This window comes from Eschscholzia californica, unplaced genomic scaffold (assembly GCF_041429995.1).
Source record: "Eschscholzia californica isolate CP2 unplaced genomic scaffold, dmEscCali1.0.p SCAF_5, whole genome shotgun sequence".
Taxonomy (NCBI): Eukaryota; Viridiplantae; Streptophyta; class Magnoliopsida; order Ranunculales; family Papaveraceae; genus Eschscholzia; species Eschscholzia californica.
The window spans coordinates 38114934-38133787 of record NW_028238472.1 but is presented as its reverse complement, the minus strand read 5'-3'; the positions used below and the strand labels follow the sequence as shown (position 1 = coordinate 38133787).

Here is an 18854-nt window from a genome sequence, read left to right as displayed (position 1 = left end):
AAGATTAGTTGCTCGAGCGGGGGGTATGTCTGAGGAGAAACTGATGGCGAGAGAGGCGATCACTTGCTCCTTTAACCGTTCTTTCAAAAAATGCATCTGATTGTTCAGTCAGAAGACGATTCGGAGTTCAGGTGGTTATTAAGAGTAGGCAGTATAATCGAATCGAGCTCGTAGATTTATCTAGGTCATTTATTGCCCCTCGACACCTGAAGATAGTCTCATATTCTTTTGTAAATAATTTTTGATACAATCCGTATTTTTTTTATCTTCCTGGATACCGTCGGAATAAGTTTTTGGTTGTGCAAACCAAAGGGAATGATGCCTTTGGGTTGTACGAAGTCTGTCCACTGTAATCTCCGTGAGAATGTATGGTGAACTTTTGACATCTTGAAGAAGCGTGCATCTCTACTTAACCTTCACTATCCTTGTCAATTAATCATTACGATATTAATTTAAGAATTAAAATTCTTTTAAAATCATTCGACAATTGAAATCATGCATTGGTATTAACCAAGAATATAGTATCATTTTAAGATAAGAAAATGAAAGACAAATTAGGAAAGCATTGAATATTTTTCTAAAAAACAAAAAGCATTGAAAATAAGGTTTGGGTATCACTTAAAGAATTGTAGAAGTTGAAATGCTTATAGTGATAATGGTATGTCAAAACCTCTTTAGAATCTTGATGTATTAGTCTTAAAAAACTTTTTCAACTCAACTTTACTAAGATTGAATATCCACCACCATTACAGGTAGAAAAAGACTACTTGTTCCAAAAAGGCTGGGAAAATAAGTTACTTTTTTTCAATGGTTTTGATTACTCATGTACAATCCTTCTTCACCACTCAAATCTTAGATTATTCAAAACCCTAGATACTCCTCTACTCAAAACCCTAATATAGGCACTTTAGTTTCATATGTAACAACAAATATTTATATAGGAGTATCTAGAGATGAGCACACTATCATTAAAAATAGGTGGTTGTTGTTTTTGATGAAATAAAAATAGGTGATTTAGTAATGTTAGTTCATTAGTTAATAATGTTTTTTTTCTCGTTAATATAGTTTATTTCTCAAAATCTTCTAAACTTGGAAGTCTAGTGACTGATGTCAATCGAAAGAGAATCTAGTAGAAAACAAGTGATTTTGAAACGGATGAAGTGGGGAGAAATCAATTAGGTTTGTCTCCATAATACATGAACTATATAGTGAATGTTAAGTTGACATTGAGAATTGATTCCTCCTAAACTTATTCTAGCCTCGAGTAGAGTATATGATATGTAGTCAAAAGCTTGGCCATTAGGTTGATCCTAAGGCCCAGAATACCGGTCGTTTAGGTAAATGTGCAAAATCAAATCAAATCAAACCCGTTAAATTCTTTCGCCGACTAAGAGATCTCGTTTGGCTATTCAGGTTTGTTAAGGGACGTGGTGAAATGGTACTGCAAGAAGGTGTTTATACCGCTCATATTATGGCCCTTAAGAGCGGCTAATGACTTATTGACATGATCTAGTCGTACATTTAAATTTGAGAGCCTAGCCCAGAAAGGTCTCCCAATAGGGCCCCTCTGGCTTGGCTCTCCGAGAGGGTGGACGGAGCTCCCAAATGGGAATCCTTCGACAAAGGATCTTCTAGAAATGACTAATTTTGGTTGGATCCCTTCAAAATAGGATTCAACCTATTGCTTTTATTTATTTAATTTAAAAAATATTTCTTTTAATTAAAGTTCTTTTCTAAATCTTTTGTACCCCCAGAATTTAAATATGGAACCACTAGTTTCATAATCGAATAATAGAGGGGTGGAAAGATAATTGGATCCCAACACTACACCATCCCCCTTCTAATTTTTATAACTCTTACATTACGAAGGTCTCACAACTGATTGAACAGGATAAATGGAATGAAGAACTTTTTAAAAACACATTTGATGAAAAAACTAGAAATTTAATTTTGTCAATCCCAATTGTAGGCAACAATGAGGACCAGAGAAGATGGTCCCTTACTAAATCGGGAAACTTTTCGGTCAAATCCACGTATCAAAATCTGTGCATCAGTATGAATTCTTCATTACCATTATCACCAAATTGGAATTTTATATGGTCGATTCCAGTCATCCCCAGAATAAAATTATTCATATGGAAAATATGTGTCAAAGCACTCCCGGTTAGGGAGAGAATAGGTAAATATATCGACAATAATCTGACTTGCCCGAACTGTAACGAAGTGGAAACTATAGATCATGCTCTCCTATACTATCTACTGGAAAAAAACATATGGTTTTACTTCAATATTATCTCTGAAAAAATATCCTCGGTGATAGAGTGGATTTTCACTTGGGAACAAAACTCACAAGGTAGTATCACAACCAATAATATTCATTATGCGACGATACTGTGGAATATATGGAAAGCACGTTGTGACCACTGCTTTCAACATGAAATCAATTAGATAGATCAAATAAAATCTATGATAATAAACTTTCCCCAATATAAGGAGAATACCCTGATAAAAACCAAAACGATAAAAGATAAATGGACCCCTCCAAATTTAGATTGGGTGAAAATAAATGTAGATGCGTCGTTCATCGACATCCAAAATATTGCAGGAACAAGCTTGATCATACACAACAATGAGTCGAAATTCCTAGAAGCTCATACGACAACAACCAGAAGCAGAAATGCAGAGGAATGCGAATCGATAGCTATCCTGAAGGGGATGGAATGGGCGGAAGCCCATAACTACAGGAAAATAATTATATAAAGTGATAATATCAACGTGATACAATATTTACAGAATCATAGAAATGAAATACAGTGGCAATCCAAAACTCATATACAAAAAATACAGGAAATCAAGCAAAGGTTGGAAACAGTTAAGTTCTCATATGCGAACAGGAAATTCAATCAAGCGGCAGACAGACTGGCAAAATGGGCAAGGAAAAGGAATAGGACGCAGACATGGAAGAACATCCCTTACTTTATTTCTCCTATGTACTGTAATAGAACTCTTGTTGTTTAGTTCAATATAATATCATTTCAACAAAAAAAAAGAATAATAGAATAAACGTACACTACAAACGTACAAAATAAATTAAAGTTAGGTACATCTATTCAATTTGCTCTAACAATAACAAACTTTTAAGTTCGTTCTTGTTGTAAACAATCCCACATTGGTGAGAGACAGGAGTGTGGTGCTCCTTTTAATAGGTTAAGGCCTTTTAAAATCGTGAGATCCAGGTGTGCCAAAGACATTATCACTAGCAGCCCGGAAGGCTGGTCCGCACCATCTTATTACAGTTCTTGTTATTACTAATAAATATAAGCTTTTATTGAAAAAGAAGTTTTTAGTGAAATTGTAATCGTTGATGTAGTAACATAATTAATGAATATAGGTATTTTAATAATTTCTGTGTTTGCAAAAAAAAGATAATTATTTAAGTATATAAATTCACACCCCTAAGTGAAAATCCTAAATCCGGTCCCCGAATAACATATTAAAATTTTACAAAAAAAAAATGTCACACATCCGACCCACTACAATACTTTTTTTTTTATATAGGCTCCCCCTAGGCCAACTATCCTAGTTCAGAGTTTCACATGGTGCAAGGATCTTTTACATGACCGTCTATGAGCCCCCAAATCAATATGTGAGAAAAAAATTCTTTATTTCTTGATTTACATGACAAATACTTGATTATACAGCTTTATTATATTAAAACTAGATCGATAAAATCAGGTTCATAACTGAAATTATAGAATTATTGTCGAGCTCTTTAGAAAATATATAGGACTGTGTATGGTAAAATTAACAATGGTGGCACCTTTAGTTCTAATCAGTATGTCATAACCCATTAGCAGGTAGGTTCGGACCGGATAAAAGAAATATATTTTTGCACAAAGCCTTCCATGGGTACCAGCCCACAATGGACAAAACGGACTTTAAACGGACCACATCCTAGGTGTCAGCGTTAGAAAGAATACAATAGCAAACTATCTGGAAACGGAAAATAAATTTTCACCATTGTTTCGTATCTTAGTTGAACACCATCATCGACCATCGAGTAGATTTTGTTTTTCTTGATATCTAAAATAAGATATACACGGTTGTTTATATATTAGCAAAGATCTAGCAAGTAGCAAGCAACATATATAGAAAAAAAATATTAGTAAAAGGAAAGCGAAATGGAGCATATATACCCTTATCAAACAAAGAATGAAGAAACTGTCGGAATCGGTACCTATGCTCAAAAGCAGCTGGACCGGTTTTTCCTTAATTTGATGTACCTATATTCATCAGAATCTCGAGCAGGATGTCTAGTTAGATTCGTCTCGTCGAGTACTTGAATTTAGACCCATATATTGTCCAAATCCGATTCCGTATGAGTGAGTTATTACAAAATTAGTTTGATATGGATACCATTAACTCTAAACCGGGATTTTGAGTTAGTACCATATTTATGATAGAGGAAATGTTTTATTTCCTTATATAGAATCTTCCATATATTTATGGTATGTTGGTTGAAATGAAAATATGTTTCGCGTGGTTCGCACTATGCGAACCACGCACACGCACGCGCGGCGTGGGTGAATGGGCGTTTAGGGCGCATTGGGCACTTTAGAGTCGCCCGCACGGAACGCTTCGTTGCGAGGAGCGATTAGAGCCTTTGATTTTACGGTCATAGATTTGATCTGACGGTTATGATGATTGGCGTCCTTAAGATAGATCCGTTGATGATCTAACGGTGGGAGTTCAAGGCGCAAGATATGACTGTGAAGATGGCACCCGAAAACCAACAGTCAAATATGTCTGTTGAGAAGCATCCATTCGTCTATAGGCACCTGTCTGAAGTGTCACCAATACTTCTATAAATACCAAACAGAATCCAGCAAACAAAACACGGAAAATTTTAACATTCAAAGTTAAGAGCATTTAGAGTTTAAGTAGTCACTTGCATCTGGTTCTTACCGCTTGTTTGAAGTTCGCACGCTTTCAGAAATACGAAGTATTCTTAGTCGTCATCCTGAAAGGTATAGCCGTTGTATCCTGGAAGACAAACATCTGGCTGGTTTTAGTACTAATACCAGGGTGTTCACTGTCTTAAGGAAAGAGACAACTCGACTCGGCTTTCTCTCTCTAACCATCTAATTAAATTATGTTTTAAAATTATTAGTTTTCTTTTTAATCTGTTTCAAAAATAGTAATATTTTTCAGACTTAAATTTATCTCTGAATTTATTTCAGAAAGACACTCTAATGTGTATCTCTGTTTTATTAAAACATGAAGACCGGATTCTTGGTTTTTCATAATACCAGAGAAACAACAGAAACAACTAATAAATTACATATCACAATGCAACATGAACGATTAGAGGACAAGACACCAAAACGAAATGGATCTCCTTCAACTATTGTCATTTATCGGGTCAGTCTGCCCTGAAGAGAATGGGCTTGCACGCAACCTAGACAACTTGGGTTAAAAATTTTTTGGGTCGGACTTAATAACGGGCTGGGGGGGAGGAGGGGGAGTGCGTATATGCTTAAAATTAATTTTTCGATGTATTTTTTAATTTTTTTCAACAAAAATAAGTTCTTATTTTCTTTTTTAAATCTAGAATAATGCCAAACTAATGACTATTACATATACTTAATTAAGTGGTAATGAGTGTCATATCACTTAAAAGGTAGAAATTAGAACAATAAAACTTGAAAATATATTAATCTTTAATTAAATTAAAATAAATTACAAATGTATATAGTTGGATCATTATAAATTAAGCACATCACAACTAGGTTGACATCAAGAGGACATTTGATTCCTTACCAACAAAAAAAAGAGCATTTGATTTTTTAGCATTTAGAAGTGCTATCATTTAGTAAGTGATAATCACTCATTAATAATATCAATGGCAAGTGCTATCTCTTTTGTTTTTCATCAAATCCAATTGTATAAAAAAAAAAATTTAATTAACTCTAATTTCTACAGAGCTTAGTAGTTGTCTATTTTGATCTTAAAGTATTTAAATTGCAGCTTTTTATACTAACTCATTAAGCTCGTGACTTATTGAAAATTTGAAATAAGAATTAAAATTTATGAATATTTTGTGTCGAAAACATAAACCTCAAACAATTAGGAATTATGAACGATAAACGAATCACGTTTCGTTCGGGTGGTACCATGATTAGTGAAGGAGAAGAGATGAGAAGAATCTAGGAGAAGAGTTTATCGAGGAATGGGTGATGAAGAAGAAGATTCTTCTTTAAAACCATAAATAAATTTTGTGTATATCAATTATTTAAAGTTTTGCTTTTAGTTATGATAAAATTGATCATTGTTATATTAGGTGATAAGGTGAGGGGTAAAGATGTCTTTTTTTAGCATTATGAAATAGTCAAAGCTTACTTTGGCACCACTTAGAAGTCATTTTTACTTACCAAATGAAAAAACAAACGATCGAAAATTGTCGGCCCACACTTAATAAATGAAAGTCACTTAACAAGTGCAAAACCCAAACATTGTCTTTCACATATCAATCATTTCCAATTATTTTACATTACAAAATAAATAAATAAATAAATAAATAAATAATTACAAAAATGAGACTAATAAAATAACGAACTAGTCGTCTTTAACAATACTAATTTCGTGAACCTGTAATTCTAGAATATTTTTTTTTGTAGTTCATTCATACAAAATGTTTGTCTAGTTTCAAAATCATCTCAATCTTTCACGGCTAAGTGCTTCAAGTCTTCAACTTTGGCTAGGGCTATGGCTCGTGCTGTAACTGAACAACTTTGGCTCCCATATCTCCTTCGGGAAATTGGGTTCCCTCAGATTACATTTGATCTATACTCTGATAGTTTAAGTGCTCAATCACTTGCTAGTAATCTCGTTCTTCACAAACGCTCGAAACATGTGGAAATTGACCTACACTTCTTAAGAGAGCTGGTTCACTCTAGTTTGCTTCGACTTCACTTCATCCGATCTCAACATCAACTGGCAGACATTTTTACCAAAGGTCTCAATTCCCCTTCGTTTCTCTCTCTCTGTGGCAAACTAATGACTTGTAATCGTCCTCAGTTTGAGGGGGACTGTAAGAGAATGAACCAATTCCAGCTGAGAGAAAATGAAGAACCTGGATGAAGAAGATGAAGTGCCCACATTACAAGCATAGGCTGCCCTCAACCAATGACCATAACTGATGGTGTAATTGAAGTATACAGCTAGTGTTTGTGCACTTGTGATGTTGTAAACAAGGTGTAAGGATAAATACCTTTTGAGTCATCTCCTTCCTCTCTCTATCAACAGACAAAACTGCAACAATTAGTACTACCTCTCCACCTCCTCTGCTCCACCTTCTTCTGCTGTGGACAGGAGCTGTTAGGACAGGTCCAATAGGAAACTTTTTCTTGTTTTTCTCCTTTCTACCCTTTATCTTTTTGATCAAGTTTGTATTGTATATAAAAGGAGAAGTTCTCCATTAATGAAAACCAAGACTTCAAGTTATTTTACCATGAAGTCTCATTTTGTTTGCAATTGTCATTGTTCTAGCAAAATAATCGTTCACCAACTCCTCTTGTTTCAATTGAAGAGTTTCAAAATCTCTACGAAGTGCTTGAAGTTGTGAACGGTTCACTTTTGCCGATCCCCTGTATTTCTTCGGAAGTGCTAGAATCACAAAGGATTTGACGAAAGAAAGCACCCAGCTGATGTGGCAGTTGTGATATTCAACTCTCAACGATTCAGATTTTGTCAAACTTTCAAACCTCATCCGCCACATCAGCTGGGTAACTTCTTTTGTCAAAATCCTTTGTGATTTTAGCATTTCCCGTATTTCTTTTTCATTAAATCCCATTTCTCTTTGGAGGTATTTTTCCGCAGAATAGTCTCCAATATAGAACGATCAATTGCCTAGAATAAATAATTTTTCACCTTCAAATCCTTCAACTTCAGTTTCTAACTTCTTTTGCTGAATTTCTGTTAAACCTCCTGCATTTTGTGGTTCAACAATACCACTTTCTACGAGAGTCCGATACTCTTTTGATCTCAAGAAATTCTCCATTAACATGCTCCAATGGTCATAGTGGCCACCGAAACGGGGTATAGCTGGTTGGACAAAGTTGTCTACCACTTTATCAGACATATTAAGTTGTTGCTGCAAAGAAGAAACCTACTGCTTCTATGGGGATGTTTATCAAACAGGTGATGTTTGTGGCTCTGATACCAAATGTTGTTTCTAAATTGATATTTCATTGATAATCAGACTGCATATTTATAGATAAGCTAAGAAATAACTGATCCTTAAACGTAAGACTCCACTAACCCACTAAATAAACTACAACGGAACACTTCTCCACTATTAGAGTCATCCTAAAGAAATGATAACACTAACCCAGTAAAGAACTTACAGAAATAACTAAACAACCAACTTCTAACCGTCACTTGGGTTATTTCAATTTTAATGTGAGTTAACTTCTATTTTTGTTTATATCATATGATACAATCAGCATCAAAACAAACATTATTTTACTCTACTTGCAAAAAAAAAATGTTTGGCAAGTTAAAATAAGTTTTATATGGGAACTGTGTTAATTAACATTAAAAATGGAGAAAAAATGAAGCACCCTTCAACCTGTGAAGTCTTTATGTTTGAGTTTATTTCTATTAGAAGCTTCTGAAAGGCTTTAGAAATCAATTCTTGTTCAAATTTGTTGTCATTTTAAGTTTTTCATGTCATGGAATGACATTGCACCCAATTTGTTTGCAAAATACTTCAAAGAAATGGTAGAAATTATAGCATTTGCATAATTGTGAGAAATTTGTTTGGATAAGAAAGGGTTGTAGAGAGCGTCTATAAGATATCCTACTCGTCTCCGCTGAAAGGATCTTGGTGGAAGGGAGATTCTTATAAAGCTCAAGAACTCATTTAAGAGATTTTGTACCCTGAACTTTTTTTTCTTTTTCTAATTTCCCCAAAATGCCGGCCTTTTTTAGTTAACTTTGTACTCATTTTCTGTGAAACCCGACAAAGAATCTCCTTTGATTTAACCGTTCTTGTTTGCATTTACTTTCTTGAAGTAAAGTTAATTGTATTGGTGTTTGTTGAATTGATAAAATCATTCTGCTTTATTGAGTTTATCTTCCATACATTTTTCTGAAGATCACCACCCTCTTTAACGTATACATGTGCAATTATGTTATTAGTGTTGTTACATATTAGTGCGATAATATTGGAAAGCAAACTTAATTCCATTCTACACAAGATGCATTTTCCATGACTAGTTAGTTACGTTTGACGAGTTTGCAACAATCAAATCCTGCAAAAAGAACAACAAAATAGAAGTCAATTTCTTTCCTTCGTTGTTTTGTCAACCTCATATTCTGTTTTATCGATGAAGGGAATATCTATGTAAAGAGAAACATGGAAGAAAGATTACTGAGCATATTCGATGTTGATTTTCGTATCAGGGTATCTTGAGATAGCATCAAAAGCTTTATTTGAGAGGAGAAGAGTTGCCGGGCATGGATTAGTTCGACATACATCAACTACTTGTACAATTATTATTCCGTCCTTACACGGTCTTCTCAATCCACTGATGCACCTCATTCGATACCTTCGACCACATGCTGCTCCATTGTCCCATAATCCAATGCTTGCTGCGACAAACATACCTCCTTCGGGGAATTGCTCTTGACTATATCCGTTACATTTCGTTGCTGCATCAAGGAGAAAGGAAGCGTTAGTACACGATACTTTTATTTTGTGCTACGTAATATTAAGGGGGTCTTTAAGCTTCAAACTACTTGGTTATTCATGTTAGTTGAACCTCTTGTAACCTATGTCAATAAAACAGTAACTACGAAGACCCAATTTGATTTATTTGATTTTAGCTGCTACTCTTTTACATTTTTCCTTTATTGAGACTTCAAGGTTTCAGAAATGCACTACTTGAACTATGGGCCTGGGTTAGGGTCGGGCCTGGGCTCGGCTCGGGCCAGGAATAGGTTTGTGCTCAATGTCTTCTTTGATTCCCTCACTACATCACCCTTGTCAACAAAGATCTCCTTTTGGGTTGACTTAGCATTAGCTAAGTCAAATCTACATTTGACTTACTAACTACCTAAGATCGACCCGAAATAAAAAGAATATTTGTAATTGTGAGACAACGACGTACGCAGGTAAGGAGGATTATAAGACGTAGCAGACCCAAGATCGCCAACGACAAAGTCAACAAGAAGAACATCAATAAGGACCAAAACAAGAATAATTCCAAAGGTAAACCTCATTTTTGTTTGTATTTTGATATTAAAGCTTAAGGATTATAGCTCTAGAAAATCCAAATTTCCTTGTTGAGTTTGCATCCGGACAATTTGTTTCATATTTATAGTTTGGAACAGAGAATAAATCACAGTTAAGATAGAGTTGAATAACTAAATGGATTAATGGATTATGTCTTTTGACCTGATCTTTAAAGATAAAGCAATAAAAGATTATGGTAATGAAAGAATAGTGGGGAATTTAAGAAACGTGGATAACCTGAATTTTGCTAATAAAAGTGTTGTTAGTGCTAATTAAAATTGGTTTCCATTATGTGATTGAGCCTTTATCATTATTTGTGTGACCACTACTTAAAGATTTGATGTCATCTGTATCTATATGGAGTCGTGGAAGTTTAGGGAACTTGTTACATCTTCCCTCACCTTCAAATGATTACTAATATGGTAGCCGTTACTACGGTCCCATGCAGGTGGACGGTGGGCCTATGGCGTGCCAACGATGAGGCTGGCGAGGAAAAAGACCAGCAAAGAGACTGCTGAATTAAAGTTACTAATCTCCAAATAATAAAAGAAATTAAATGCATGTACAAAGAAGAACAAATAAATCACAATAAACCAACTGACAAGTTCGCGCAATAGACTCGGATACATCAATGCAATAAATCTTTCTCAAACTTATTTTCAATATGTATTAGTAACCGTACTCTTATTTATTAATAATATCTTAGACTTTCAACAACAAAAAAAAAAGAACGAAGAAAAAAACTAAATTGATTACTTCATCACTTGACTTGACTTCAAATTAAGGAGTTTTAACCAAATAAGTCAAATAATATTGGAAATAAGTAAAAAGTAGCAAACATTACATAATTATTATTTAGGTCAAAAAACATATAAAGACTAAAATGTTGTGAAAAATAAAAGAGGGAAGAACAAAGATAATGGAAATATAGACCAAGAGATAAAGACAAGAAGAACTAGATTGTATGCTTATGTTTGTAAAGAATTTCTCTCATTTGGTGCATTGATAGATTGGTACACTAGAATTTTGATACATTGGTATATTGGTACATCTTATTCATTAACAAGGAACCTCTTTATATAGACTTATGAATGAGTTACATAACCAATATAGAGTCATAACTAATAATGGTGCTTGAATACAAATAATGGTGGAGAACTTATAGTGGTGGGAGTTACAAAATGTGGTGGTCATCCACCATAAATCAAAGATTTATAATACTTCTCCTGGATGTCTACCGCATCAGAAATTGCATCATTAAAATCTTACTAGGAAAACCCAATGGGACAAAACCGTAGTGAAGGGAAAAGAGTACAAATTTCATCTATCTGTTCATCTTTGAAACCCACATGATCTGCTTCATTAGAACCTTGTTAGAAAAAACCCCGTGGGGAAAACCTTAAGGAATGAAAAAAAATACGTGTGAAAATATAGTATACAATGTCTTCATAAACTTGCTCCCCCTCATAACGGTTGAGGGCATTGTTCAACTTTTTATCGCCAGTTTCCTTTTGGTATATATACACAAAAATATAATAAGTAACATTTGATATTTCAAGTTGCATCCATATAATGCTTTAAAATTCATGGATACTTTAAGTTGAAGCTTGTTAAATTCTTCAGGGATATCAATTAAGGTCACTATTTTGTGACCCGTATTAGTGTATCATGTACATCAGTAAGATAACAACATCTTGTGAAATTGATGTACTTACCACATTTCGTTGTACAATCCACTTGACATGCATAAGAGGTGTTAAATTCATCATTCGATGATTATTATTTTAAAATAGAGTTGTCTCACCAAAATTTTGTCAGGAAAATCTAATTGGACAAAACCTGAACGAAAAAAAAAAGACTACAACTTTTAGAAAATCCTTGACAAGGAAAACCCGGTGGGACAAAACCTTGACGAAGGAAAAAGAGTACAACTCTTGAAAGTTTAAGTCTTCAGACATGTAGTCGAAGCACCAAATGATAATTACCAAAATCCGTGAATAATGAAGTATTTCTTCAAAATTTGACCAATTACTTAGAGTAATTCCGGATCAACATGCTCCCAGTAGCTACTATTTTCAGAAATACATCGTCTGGAACGATTTATTTGATTTCTGAAATTTCCACAAAGCGCATATGTTTCAATGAATTTTCTCATTTGAGTGTGCGTGCCTCATTAAGGGTCATTTTCTACTTTCAGGCATATCCTCTTTAGGGGATTTTTATTTAGGTACATAAACTACATTTATTTCTAATTTGATAGCCTTTTCAGGAGAATTCTCATATAAACATGTTCCTGCAGTGTCCAAGAGCACATGCTACTTTGATAAACTTTGATCATTTTTCATGACCTTTATCTGTATATGAGCATATTATGCTCTGAAAAATATCAATATTTGGAGGTAGAAAATTCTCTTTTTATCGATTCTAAATGAGAGAAACTTGATAATTTTCAAGTATTTTACGACATTGAATCTAGGACTTCCTCCCTCTAATGTTAAAAGATTTGTCTCATTTGATAATAAAAAATCATATGTCATGTATGCACATACTTCAAGGTTGTGGCAAAGAGGGAAATAGAGTTAATTGCTTCAAACAAATCTTGATGCCTATTTTAATATCATATGATTTGTATGACCAAAACTGCTATCTAATCACAACTTCAAGTGGGAGCAATTTGTTCTAATATTACAACTTCAGGTGTGAGTAATTTGTTCTTATATCACAACTCCAGGTGTTATTGATTACATGTGAGATATATCATCTTCGTATGATTTAAAAAAAACTAAAATCCATCATCATCTTCTCTTTGGGCATTACACCTTGGTAATATGAAAGCAGGCATTCAACAAATTCTATTTTCTAAGAATTTACAACTGATCACCGTTTAAAGACGCGAAAGAAAATATTATCACCACTTGAATAGATATATTGAACTCGCCGTGTAGTATTTTCTTACCACAAGTTCAGTTGTCATCTCTTAAGAATCAATGAAAAATAATTTCAATATTGAAATATCAATATTTCTCATTCTACAGAAATGAGTAAACAAATTTAATTTGTTTTACAATAGTTTACTATTTTGGTAATTATTCAACTCATAGTGGTTATATATTTTTCATCCTTTAGAGATTTGAGTTATTATCATCTCATAGAAAATTTGTACTTAAAACTCTTATAGAAATTTTGAGTGAAGACTTATTTCACACAATCAAACTTCAGGTTTGGTAATCTCATGTACAAATAGATGATTCATTGTAACCAAAATCAGATAGTTAAATTTTCTCCTTTAAATAATCTTTATTAACAGATCCAATAGGAGGGGAGAATTGAAGCACTTCTATGGAATAATTTTATCATTTCATCATCCCTAAGATTTATATCTTAAAAATTATTGACTTCATGTATCTGTAAAAGATCTATCAAAATATGCACTTAAAATATATTGATACAAAACCAAACATTAGCTATATGTGTAATACCAATTTATTTTGGAGGCATAACTTACTTTGACCTTATCATTGAATAGATTGGATCGATATTCATATTAGTCTTGCAATACTAACCTTCTCAACATTGTCATCTATTTAATTCTTTTATCATTTTGATATTGTTTGTTATGTCTCAACAACAACAAAAAAATGGTCAGTGTTATAAATCTTTGATTTATGGTGGATGACCACCACACTTTGGTAACTCCCACCACCATAAGTTCTCCACCATTATTTGTATTCAAGCACCATTGATTATATGTAACTCTTGTATTAGTTTTGTAACTCATCAAGAGGCCTATATAAAGAGCTTTCTTGTTAGTGAATAAGATGTACCAAACTAGTGAACCAATGTACCTAATATACCAATATATCAAAGTAGAGAAATCATCTACAAACATATGAATACAAATCATGTTCTTCTTGTCTCTATCTCTTGGTTAATATATTTCCATTATCTTTCTTCTTCCCTCTTTTATTTTTCATAACACGTTATCAGCACGAGTTGCTCTATGCTTAAAGGGAAGAAGAAACTATTCACTCCTTGATCAAGTTATAAGCAAATAAAAGATTGGTAAGTTTGGTCAATTGTGATTGCTAAGTTAAAAGGTATTTGAATCTTTCTTTGTTGAATTTACAAACTATTCATTCTTATTTATCGCTAACCACTTATTTTATTGTTGTTAAGACATATTGAATCATATGAGAAGGATATGAGAATTGCATACATACTAATAATGAAATAATTAACATTGCAATCAAATATGAATGTTCATGTGATTCATTCGATGGTAAGGTCAAGGTAAGTTATGCTTTAAAAAAGAAATTGGTATTACTTTCATAACTAATGTTTATTTTTGTATGAACATATCATAAGTGCATATTTTGGTTTGTTAAAAAAGATTTCTCCGAAGAGGATACTCAACCACCAAAATTTGATTAAGATCAAACTGAATCATCTTTTTGTATATGAGATAATCAAACCTGAAGTTTGGTGTGTCTGAAACAAGTCTTCAAATCTCAAAATTTCTACAAGAGTTTGAAGTATAAAATTTCTACGAGACAATAATAAATCAAATCTCTAAAGGGTGAAATTATATACCACTATAAGTTGGTAAATTATCACAAAAAAAAAAGATAACCCCTTGCAAAACAAAATTTGTTTGCTCGTTCCTGAAGAATGAGAAATATTGATGTTTTAGTATTGAAAATATCAATTGATTCTTAAGAGATTACAACTGAATTTGTGGTAAGAAAATACTACAGAAATTCAGAATATCTATTCAAGTTGTTATAATATCTTCTTTCAGGTGATGATTTGTAAATTCTTGAAAAAATAGAATTTGTTGAATATCCGCTTTCAAATTACACCTAAAGTTGTATACCCTAAAAGAAAGTGATGATGGATTTAATAAATGAAATAAAATAAAAACACATGAAGATGATATATCTCACATGTAATTAATCACACTCGAAGTTGTGATATTATAACAAATTGCTCACACTTGAACCTGTGATCAGATAGTAATTTTTGCCTAATGGTAAATATGATATGAAAATAACAATCAAATTTGCCTAAAGCAATTGATTTTCGTTCGTCTTTGTCACATCCTCGAAGTATGTGCTCATAAATAAGACGGAAATCTATCGACATTAGGGGGAGGAAGTCCTATATTCAATGTCGTAAAATACTTGAAAATGATCGAGTTTCTCTCATTTGGAATGAATATACGGAAAACTTGCTACCTCGAGATATTAATATTTTTCAGAGCTTAATATGCTTATATCCAGATAAAGGTAATGGAAAAATTACCAGAGTTTATCAAAGTGACATATACTCCTTGACACTGAAGGAATAATTTTTCCTCCTAAAGAGGCTATCAAATTAGAAATGAATGTGATTCATATTCCTAATAAAATCCCCTGAAGAGGATATGTGCAAAAAGAGACACGGACCTTTTACAAAGGCACATATATGAGATCATTGAACTATGTATGCTGTGAAAATTTTGAAAAATCAAATAAATCATTTCAGACGATGTATTTCTGAATATAGTAGCTACTGGGAGCATATTGACTCGGAATTACTCTAAGTAATATTGGTCAACTTTAGACGAGATACTTCATTACTTGTGGATTTTCTTACAAAATAATTAAGTCTTCAGACATGAAATCGAAACACCAATTAAGAATTACCCCGAAGGTAATAAAGTAGACATGTGTAAGAAATGTCATTTAGTCTATAAAGGATTTGACGTCCACTTATAAAATTTCAATATGAATTACAAATCTCCGAATTATATTATGAAGTATTTATAAATCCTATTGTGACTCCTGAAGAGTTTATCAAAGTTTAACAGTGGAGTATTGAAAAAGATTATTCGAGTAACGAAAATCTTGAAAATGAACATATTCTGAATTACTAAAAGGCTATAGTTCAAAGCAATTCATATTGTCTTAACTTATCATATGTCATGGAAATTCAGGTCCCGAAGTACCTAATATAGTACAGACAATACAGTATGTGTGTTGTAATGTGGTTTTAGAAAATAACTATCATTCATATATAAAATGTCAATCACGTTGTACTCTTTTTCCTTCGTTAAGGTTTTGTCCCATTGGGTTTTTCTTATCAAGGTTTTAACGAGACAACTATGCGTATTAAAAATTGTTATAATTTGTTTAAAAGTTGTAGTCTTTTTTCCTTCGTTCAGGTTTTGTCCCGTTGGATTTTCCTGACAAGGTTTTGGCGAGACAACTCTATTTTAAGACAGTAGTCATCGAATGATGAATTTAACACCTCTTATGTGTGTCAAGTGGATTATACAACGAAATGTGATAAGTACATGAATTTCACAAGATGTTATAGTTATCTTACTGATGTACATGATATACAAATACGGATCACTAAATAGTGACTTCTATCGATATCCGTAAAGGATTAACAAGCTTCAGGTTAAAGTATGGATGAACTTTAAGACATTATACTAATGCAACTTGAAATGTCAAATGCTACAAATTGTATTTTGTGTATATATACCAAAAAGAAGTTGACGATAAAAAGTTGAACAATGCCCTCAACCTTCATGAGGGGGAGCAAGTTTATGAAGACACTATATACTATATTTTCACAAAGTACTCTTTTTCCTTCGTTAAGAATTTTTCCCATAGGGTTTTTCTTAACAAGGTTTTAATGAGGCTGATTATGTGTTCATCAAAGATGTACATAAACAAAGAATTTGTACTCTTTTTCCTTCACTATGGTTTTGTCCCATTGGGTTTTCCTAGTAAGGTTTTAATGAGGCAATATCTGATGTGGTGGACATCCAGGGGGAGTGTTATAAATCTTTGATTTATGGTGGATGAACACCACACTTTGGTAACTCCCACCACCATAAGTTCTCCACCATTATTTGTATTCAAGCACCATTGATTATATGTAACTCTTGTATTAGTTTTGTAACTCATCAAGAGGCCTATATAAAGAGCTTTCTTGTTAGTGAATAAGATGTACCAAACTAGTGAACCAATGTACCTAATATACCAATATATCAAAGTAGAGAAATCATCTACAAACATATGAATACAAATCATGTTCTTCTTGTCTCTATCTCTTGGTTAATATATTTCCATTATCTTTCTTCTTCCCTCTTTTATTTTTCATAACAGTCAGAGATAAATAAGAATAATAAGAAAATTTAGATATACAACAAAAAAGAGTGACTAATAAGAGTTGAACAAACTTACTAATATTTTATTTGTTTATATTTTGCTCAAGAAGGTGGATAGTTTCTTCTTCCCTATGATCATGGAGAAATTCGTGCTGGTAACATGTTGTGAAAAATAAAAGAAGGAAGAACAAAGATAATGAAAATACAGATCAAGAGATAAAAACAAGAAGAACTAGATTGCATGCTTGTGTTTGTAGAGAATTTCTCTCATTTGGTACATTGATAGATTGATACATTAGTATTTTGATACATTGGTATATTGGTACGTCTTATTCATTAACAAGGAACCTCTTTATATAGACCTCTAAATGAGTTACATAACCAATATAGAGTCATAACTAATAATGGTGTTTGAATACAAATAATGGTGGAGAACTTATGGTGGTGGGAGTTACAAAATGCGGTGGTCATCAACCATAAATCAAAGATTTCTAACATAAAATACCTTTTCTATAACTAATTATATAATTTTTTAACTTTAAATATATATGACTTTTTCATTACACGTCGGATTTCGATAAAACTTGTATATTTAGAAAGGATTTTTCATTAGCTTTCTAAAAAAATCCACTTCAATACCTCTTTTAAAAAAAAATCAGGAAAAAAATGGCATCTTTTTTTCGTTTTTCATCAAATAGAGTATGCGAAATGTAAATTGCAAACTGCGGTTGCAAAATGTAAATTGCGAACCTGATTTGCAAGGTTTGTAGCTCGACTTGCAGATTTTGCAAATTTGATTTGTAGAACTGAGAACAAAAAAAAAGAAAAGTTTCTTCTTGTTCAAATCTGAAAAGTTTATTCTTCTTTAGTAGGTAAAGTCGTTTGTTAATAACTGCGAATAAACTATACAAACGGCATAACCAATAACTAAACTACGAGTTGCATAATATTGCTTTGTTGAATCAAGTTTAGCAGAAGGCATTGCTGTAAACCTAACAGATCTAACATGAATATGTAAGCATTCAATTTCTTGCTCGTTTCTCGTCGAATATGTTCACTTGGTGGTGTAAATCTATCAAATTTCCCATTAAGTGCTTAGATATATGTTCACTTACATTATTAGTTTGTTTATGGGTGTAATCAGGCTTCAAGCAGAAGCACACGATTTCTTTACATCATAAAAGGAAGTTTTTGAAAGTTTTGATGCAATGAATATGAAGAACCTCTTCTGAGGAATGAAGAAGAAGAAGAAGAAGAAATTCTAAAGAGTTCTATTTTTTTTTTAGAGAAAAGTGAGTTTTACAGTGTAAGGATATTTTGGGAACCAAAAATAAAATAAAAGTGGACCTCGTTGTTAATAAACCATATTATTCTAAACTTTACGTACCATTGTCCATA

General features: G+C 32.8%; 2 protein-coding genes across 2 annotated transcripts in view; one reads left to right on the top strand and one right to left on the bottom strand.

Moving 5' to 3' along the window:
• The first annotated feature begins 921 nt into the window (after window positions 1-921).
• Window positions 922-18854, top strand: part of LOC147539026 (tail fiber) — a 59353-nt gene continuing 41420 nt past the window's right edge. Inside the window, exon 1 of the mRNA XM_086638897.1 lies at window positions 922-1160. The gene's annotated coding sequence lies outside the window, so the exon portion shown is untranslated. The remainder of the gene's footprint in view (window positions 1161-18854) is intronic.
• On the bottom strand, window positions 9105-10349 carry LOC147539031 (EG45-like domain containing protein). Its single transcript, XM_086643423.1, has 3 exons — window positions 10173-10349; window positions 9435-9714; window positions 9105-9314 (listed from the first exon to the last, which is right to left on the bottom strand). The coding sequence occupies exons 1-3, from the start codon at window positions 10282-10284 to the stop codon at window positions 9308-9310; spliced, it is 399 nt and encodes a 132-aa protein (XP_086499549.1). The 5' UTR covers window positions 10285-10349; the 3' UTR covers window positions 9105-9307.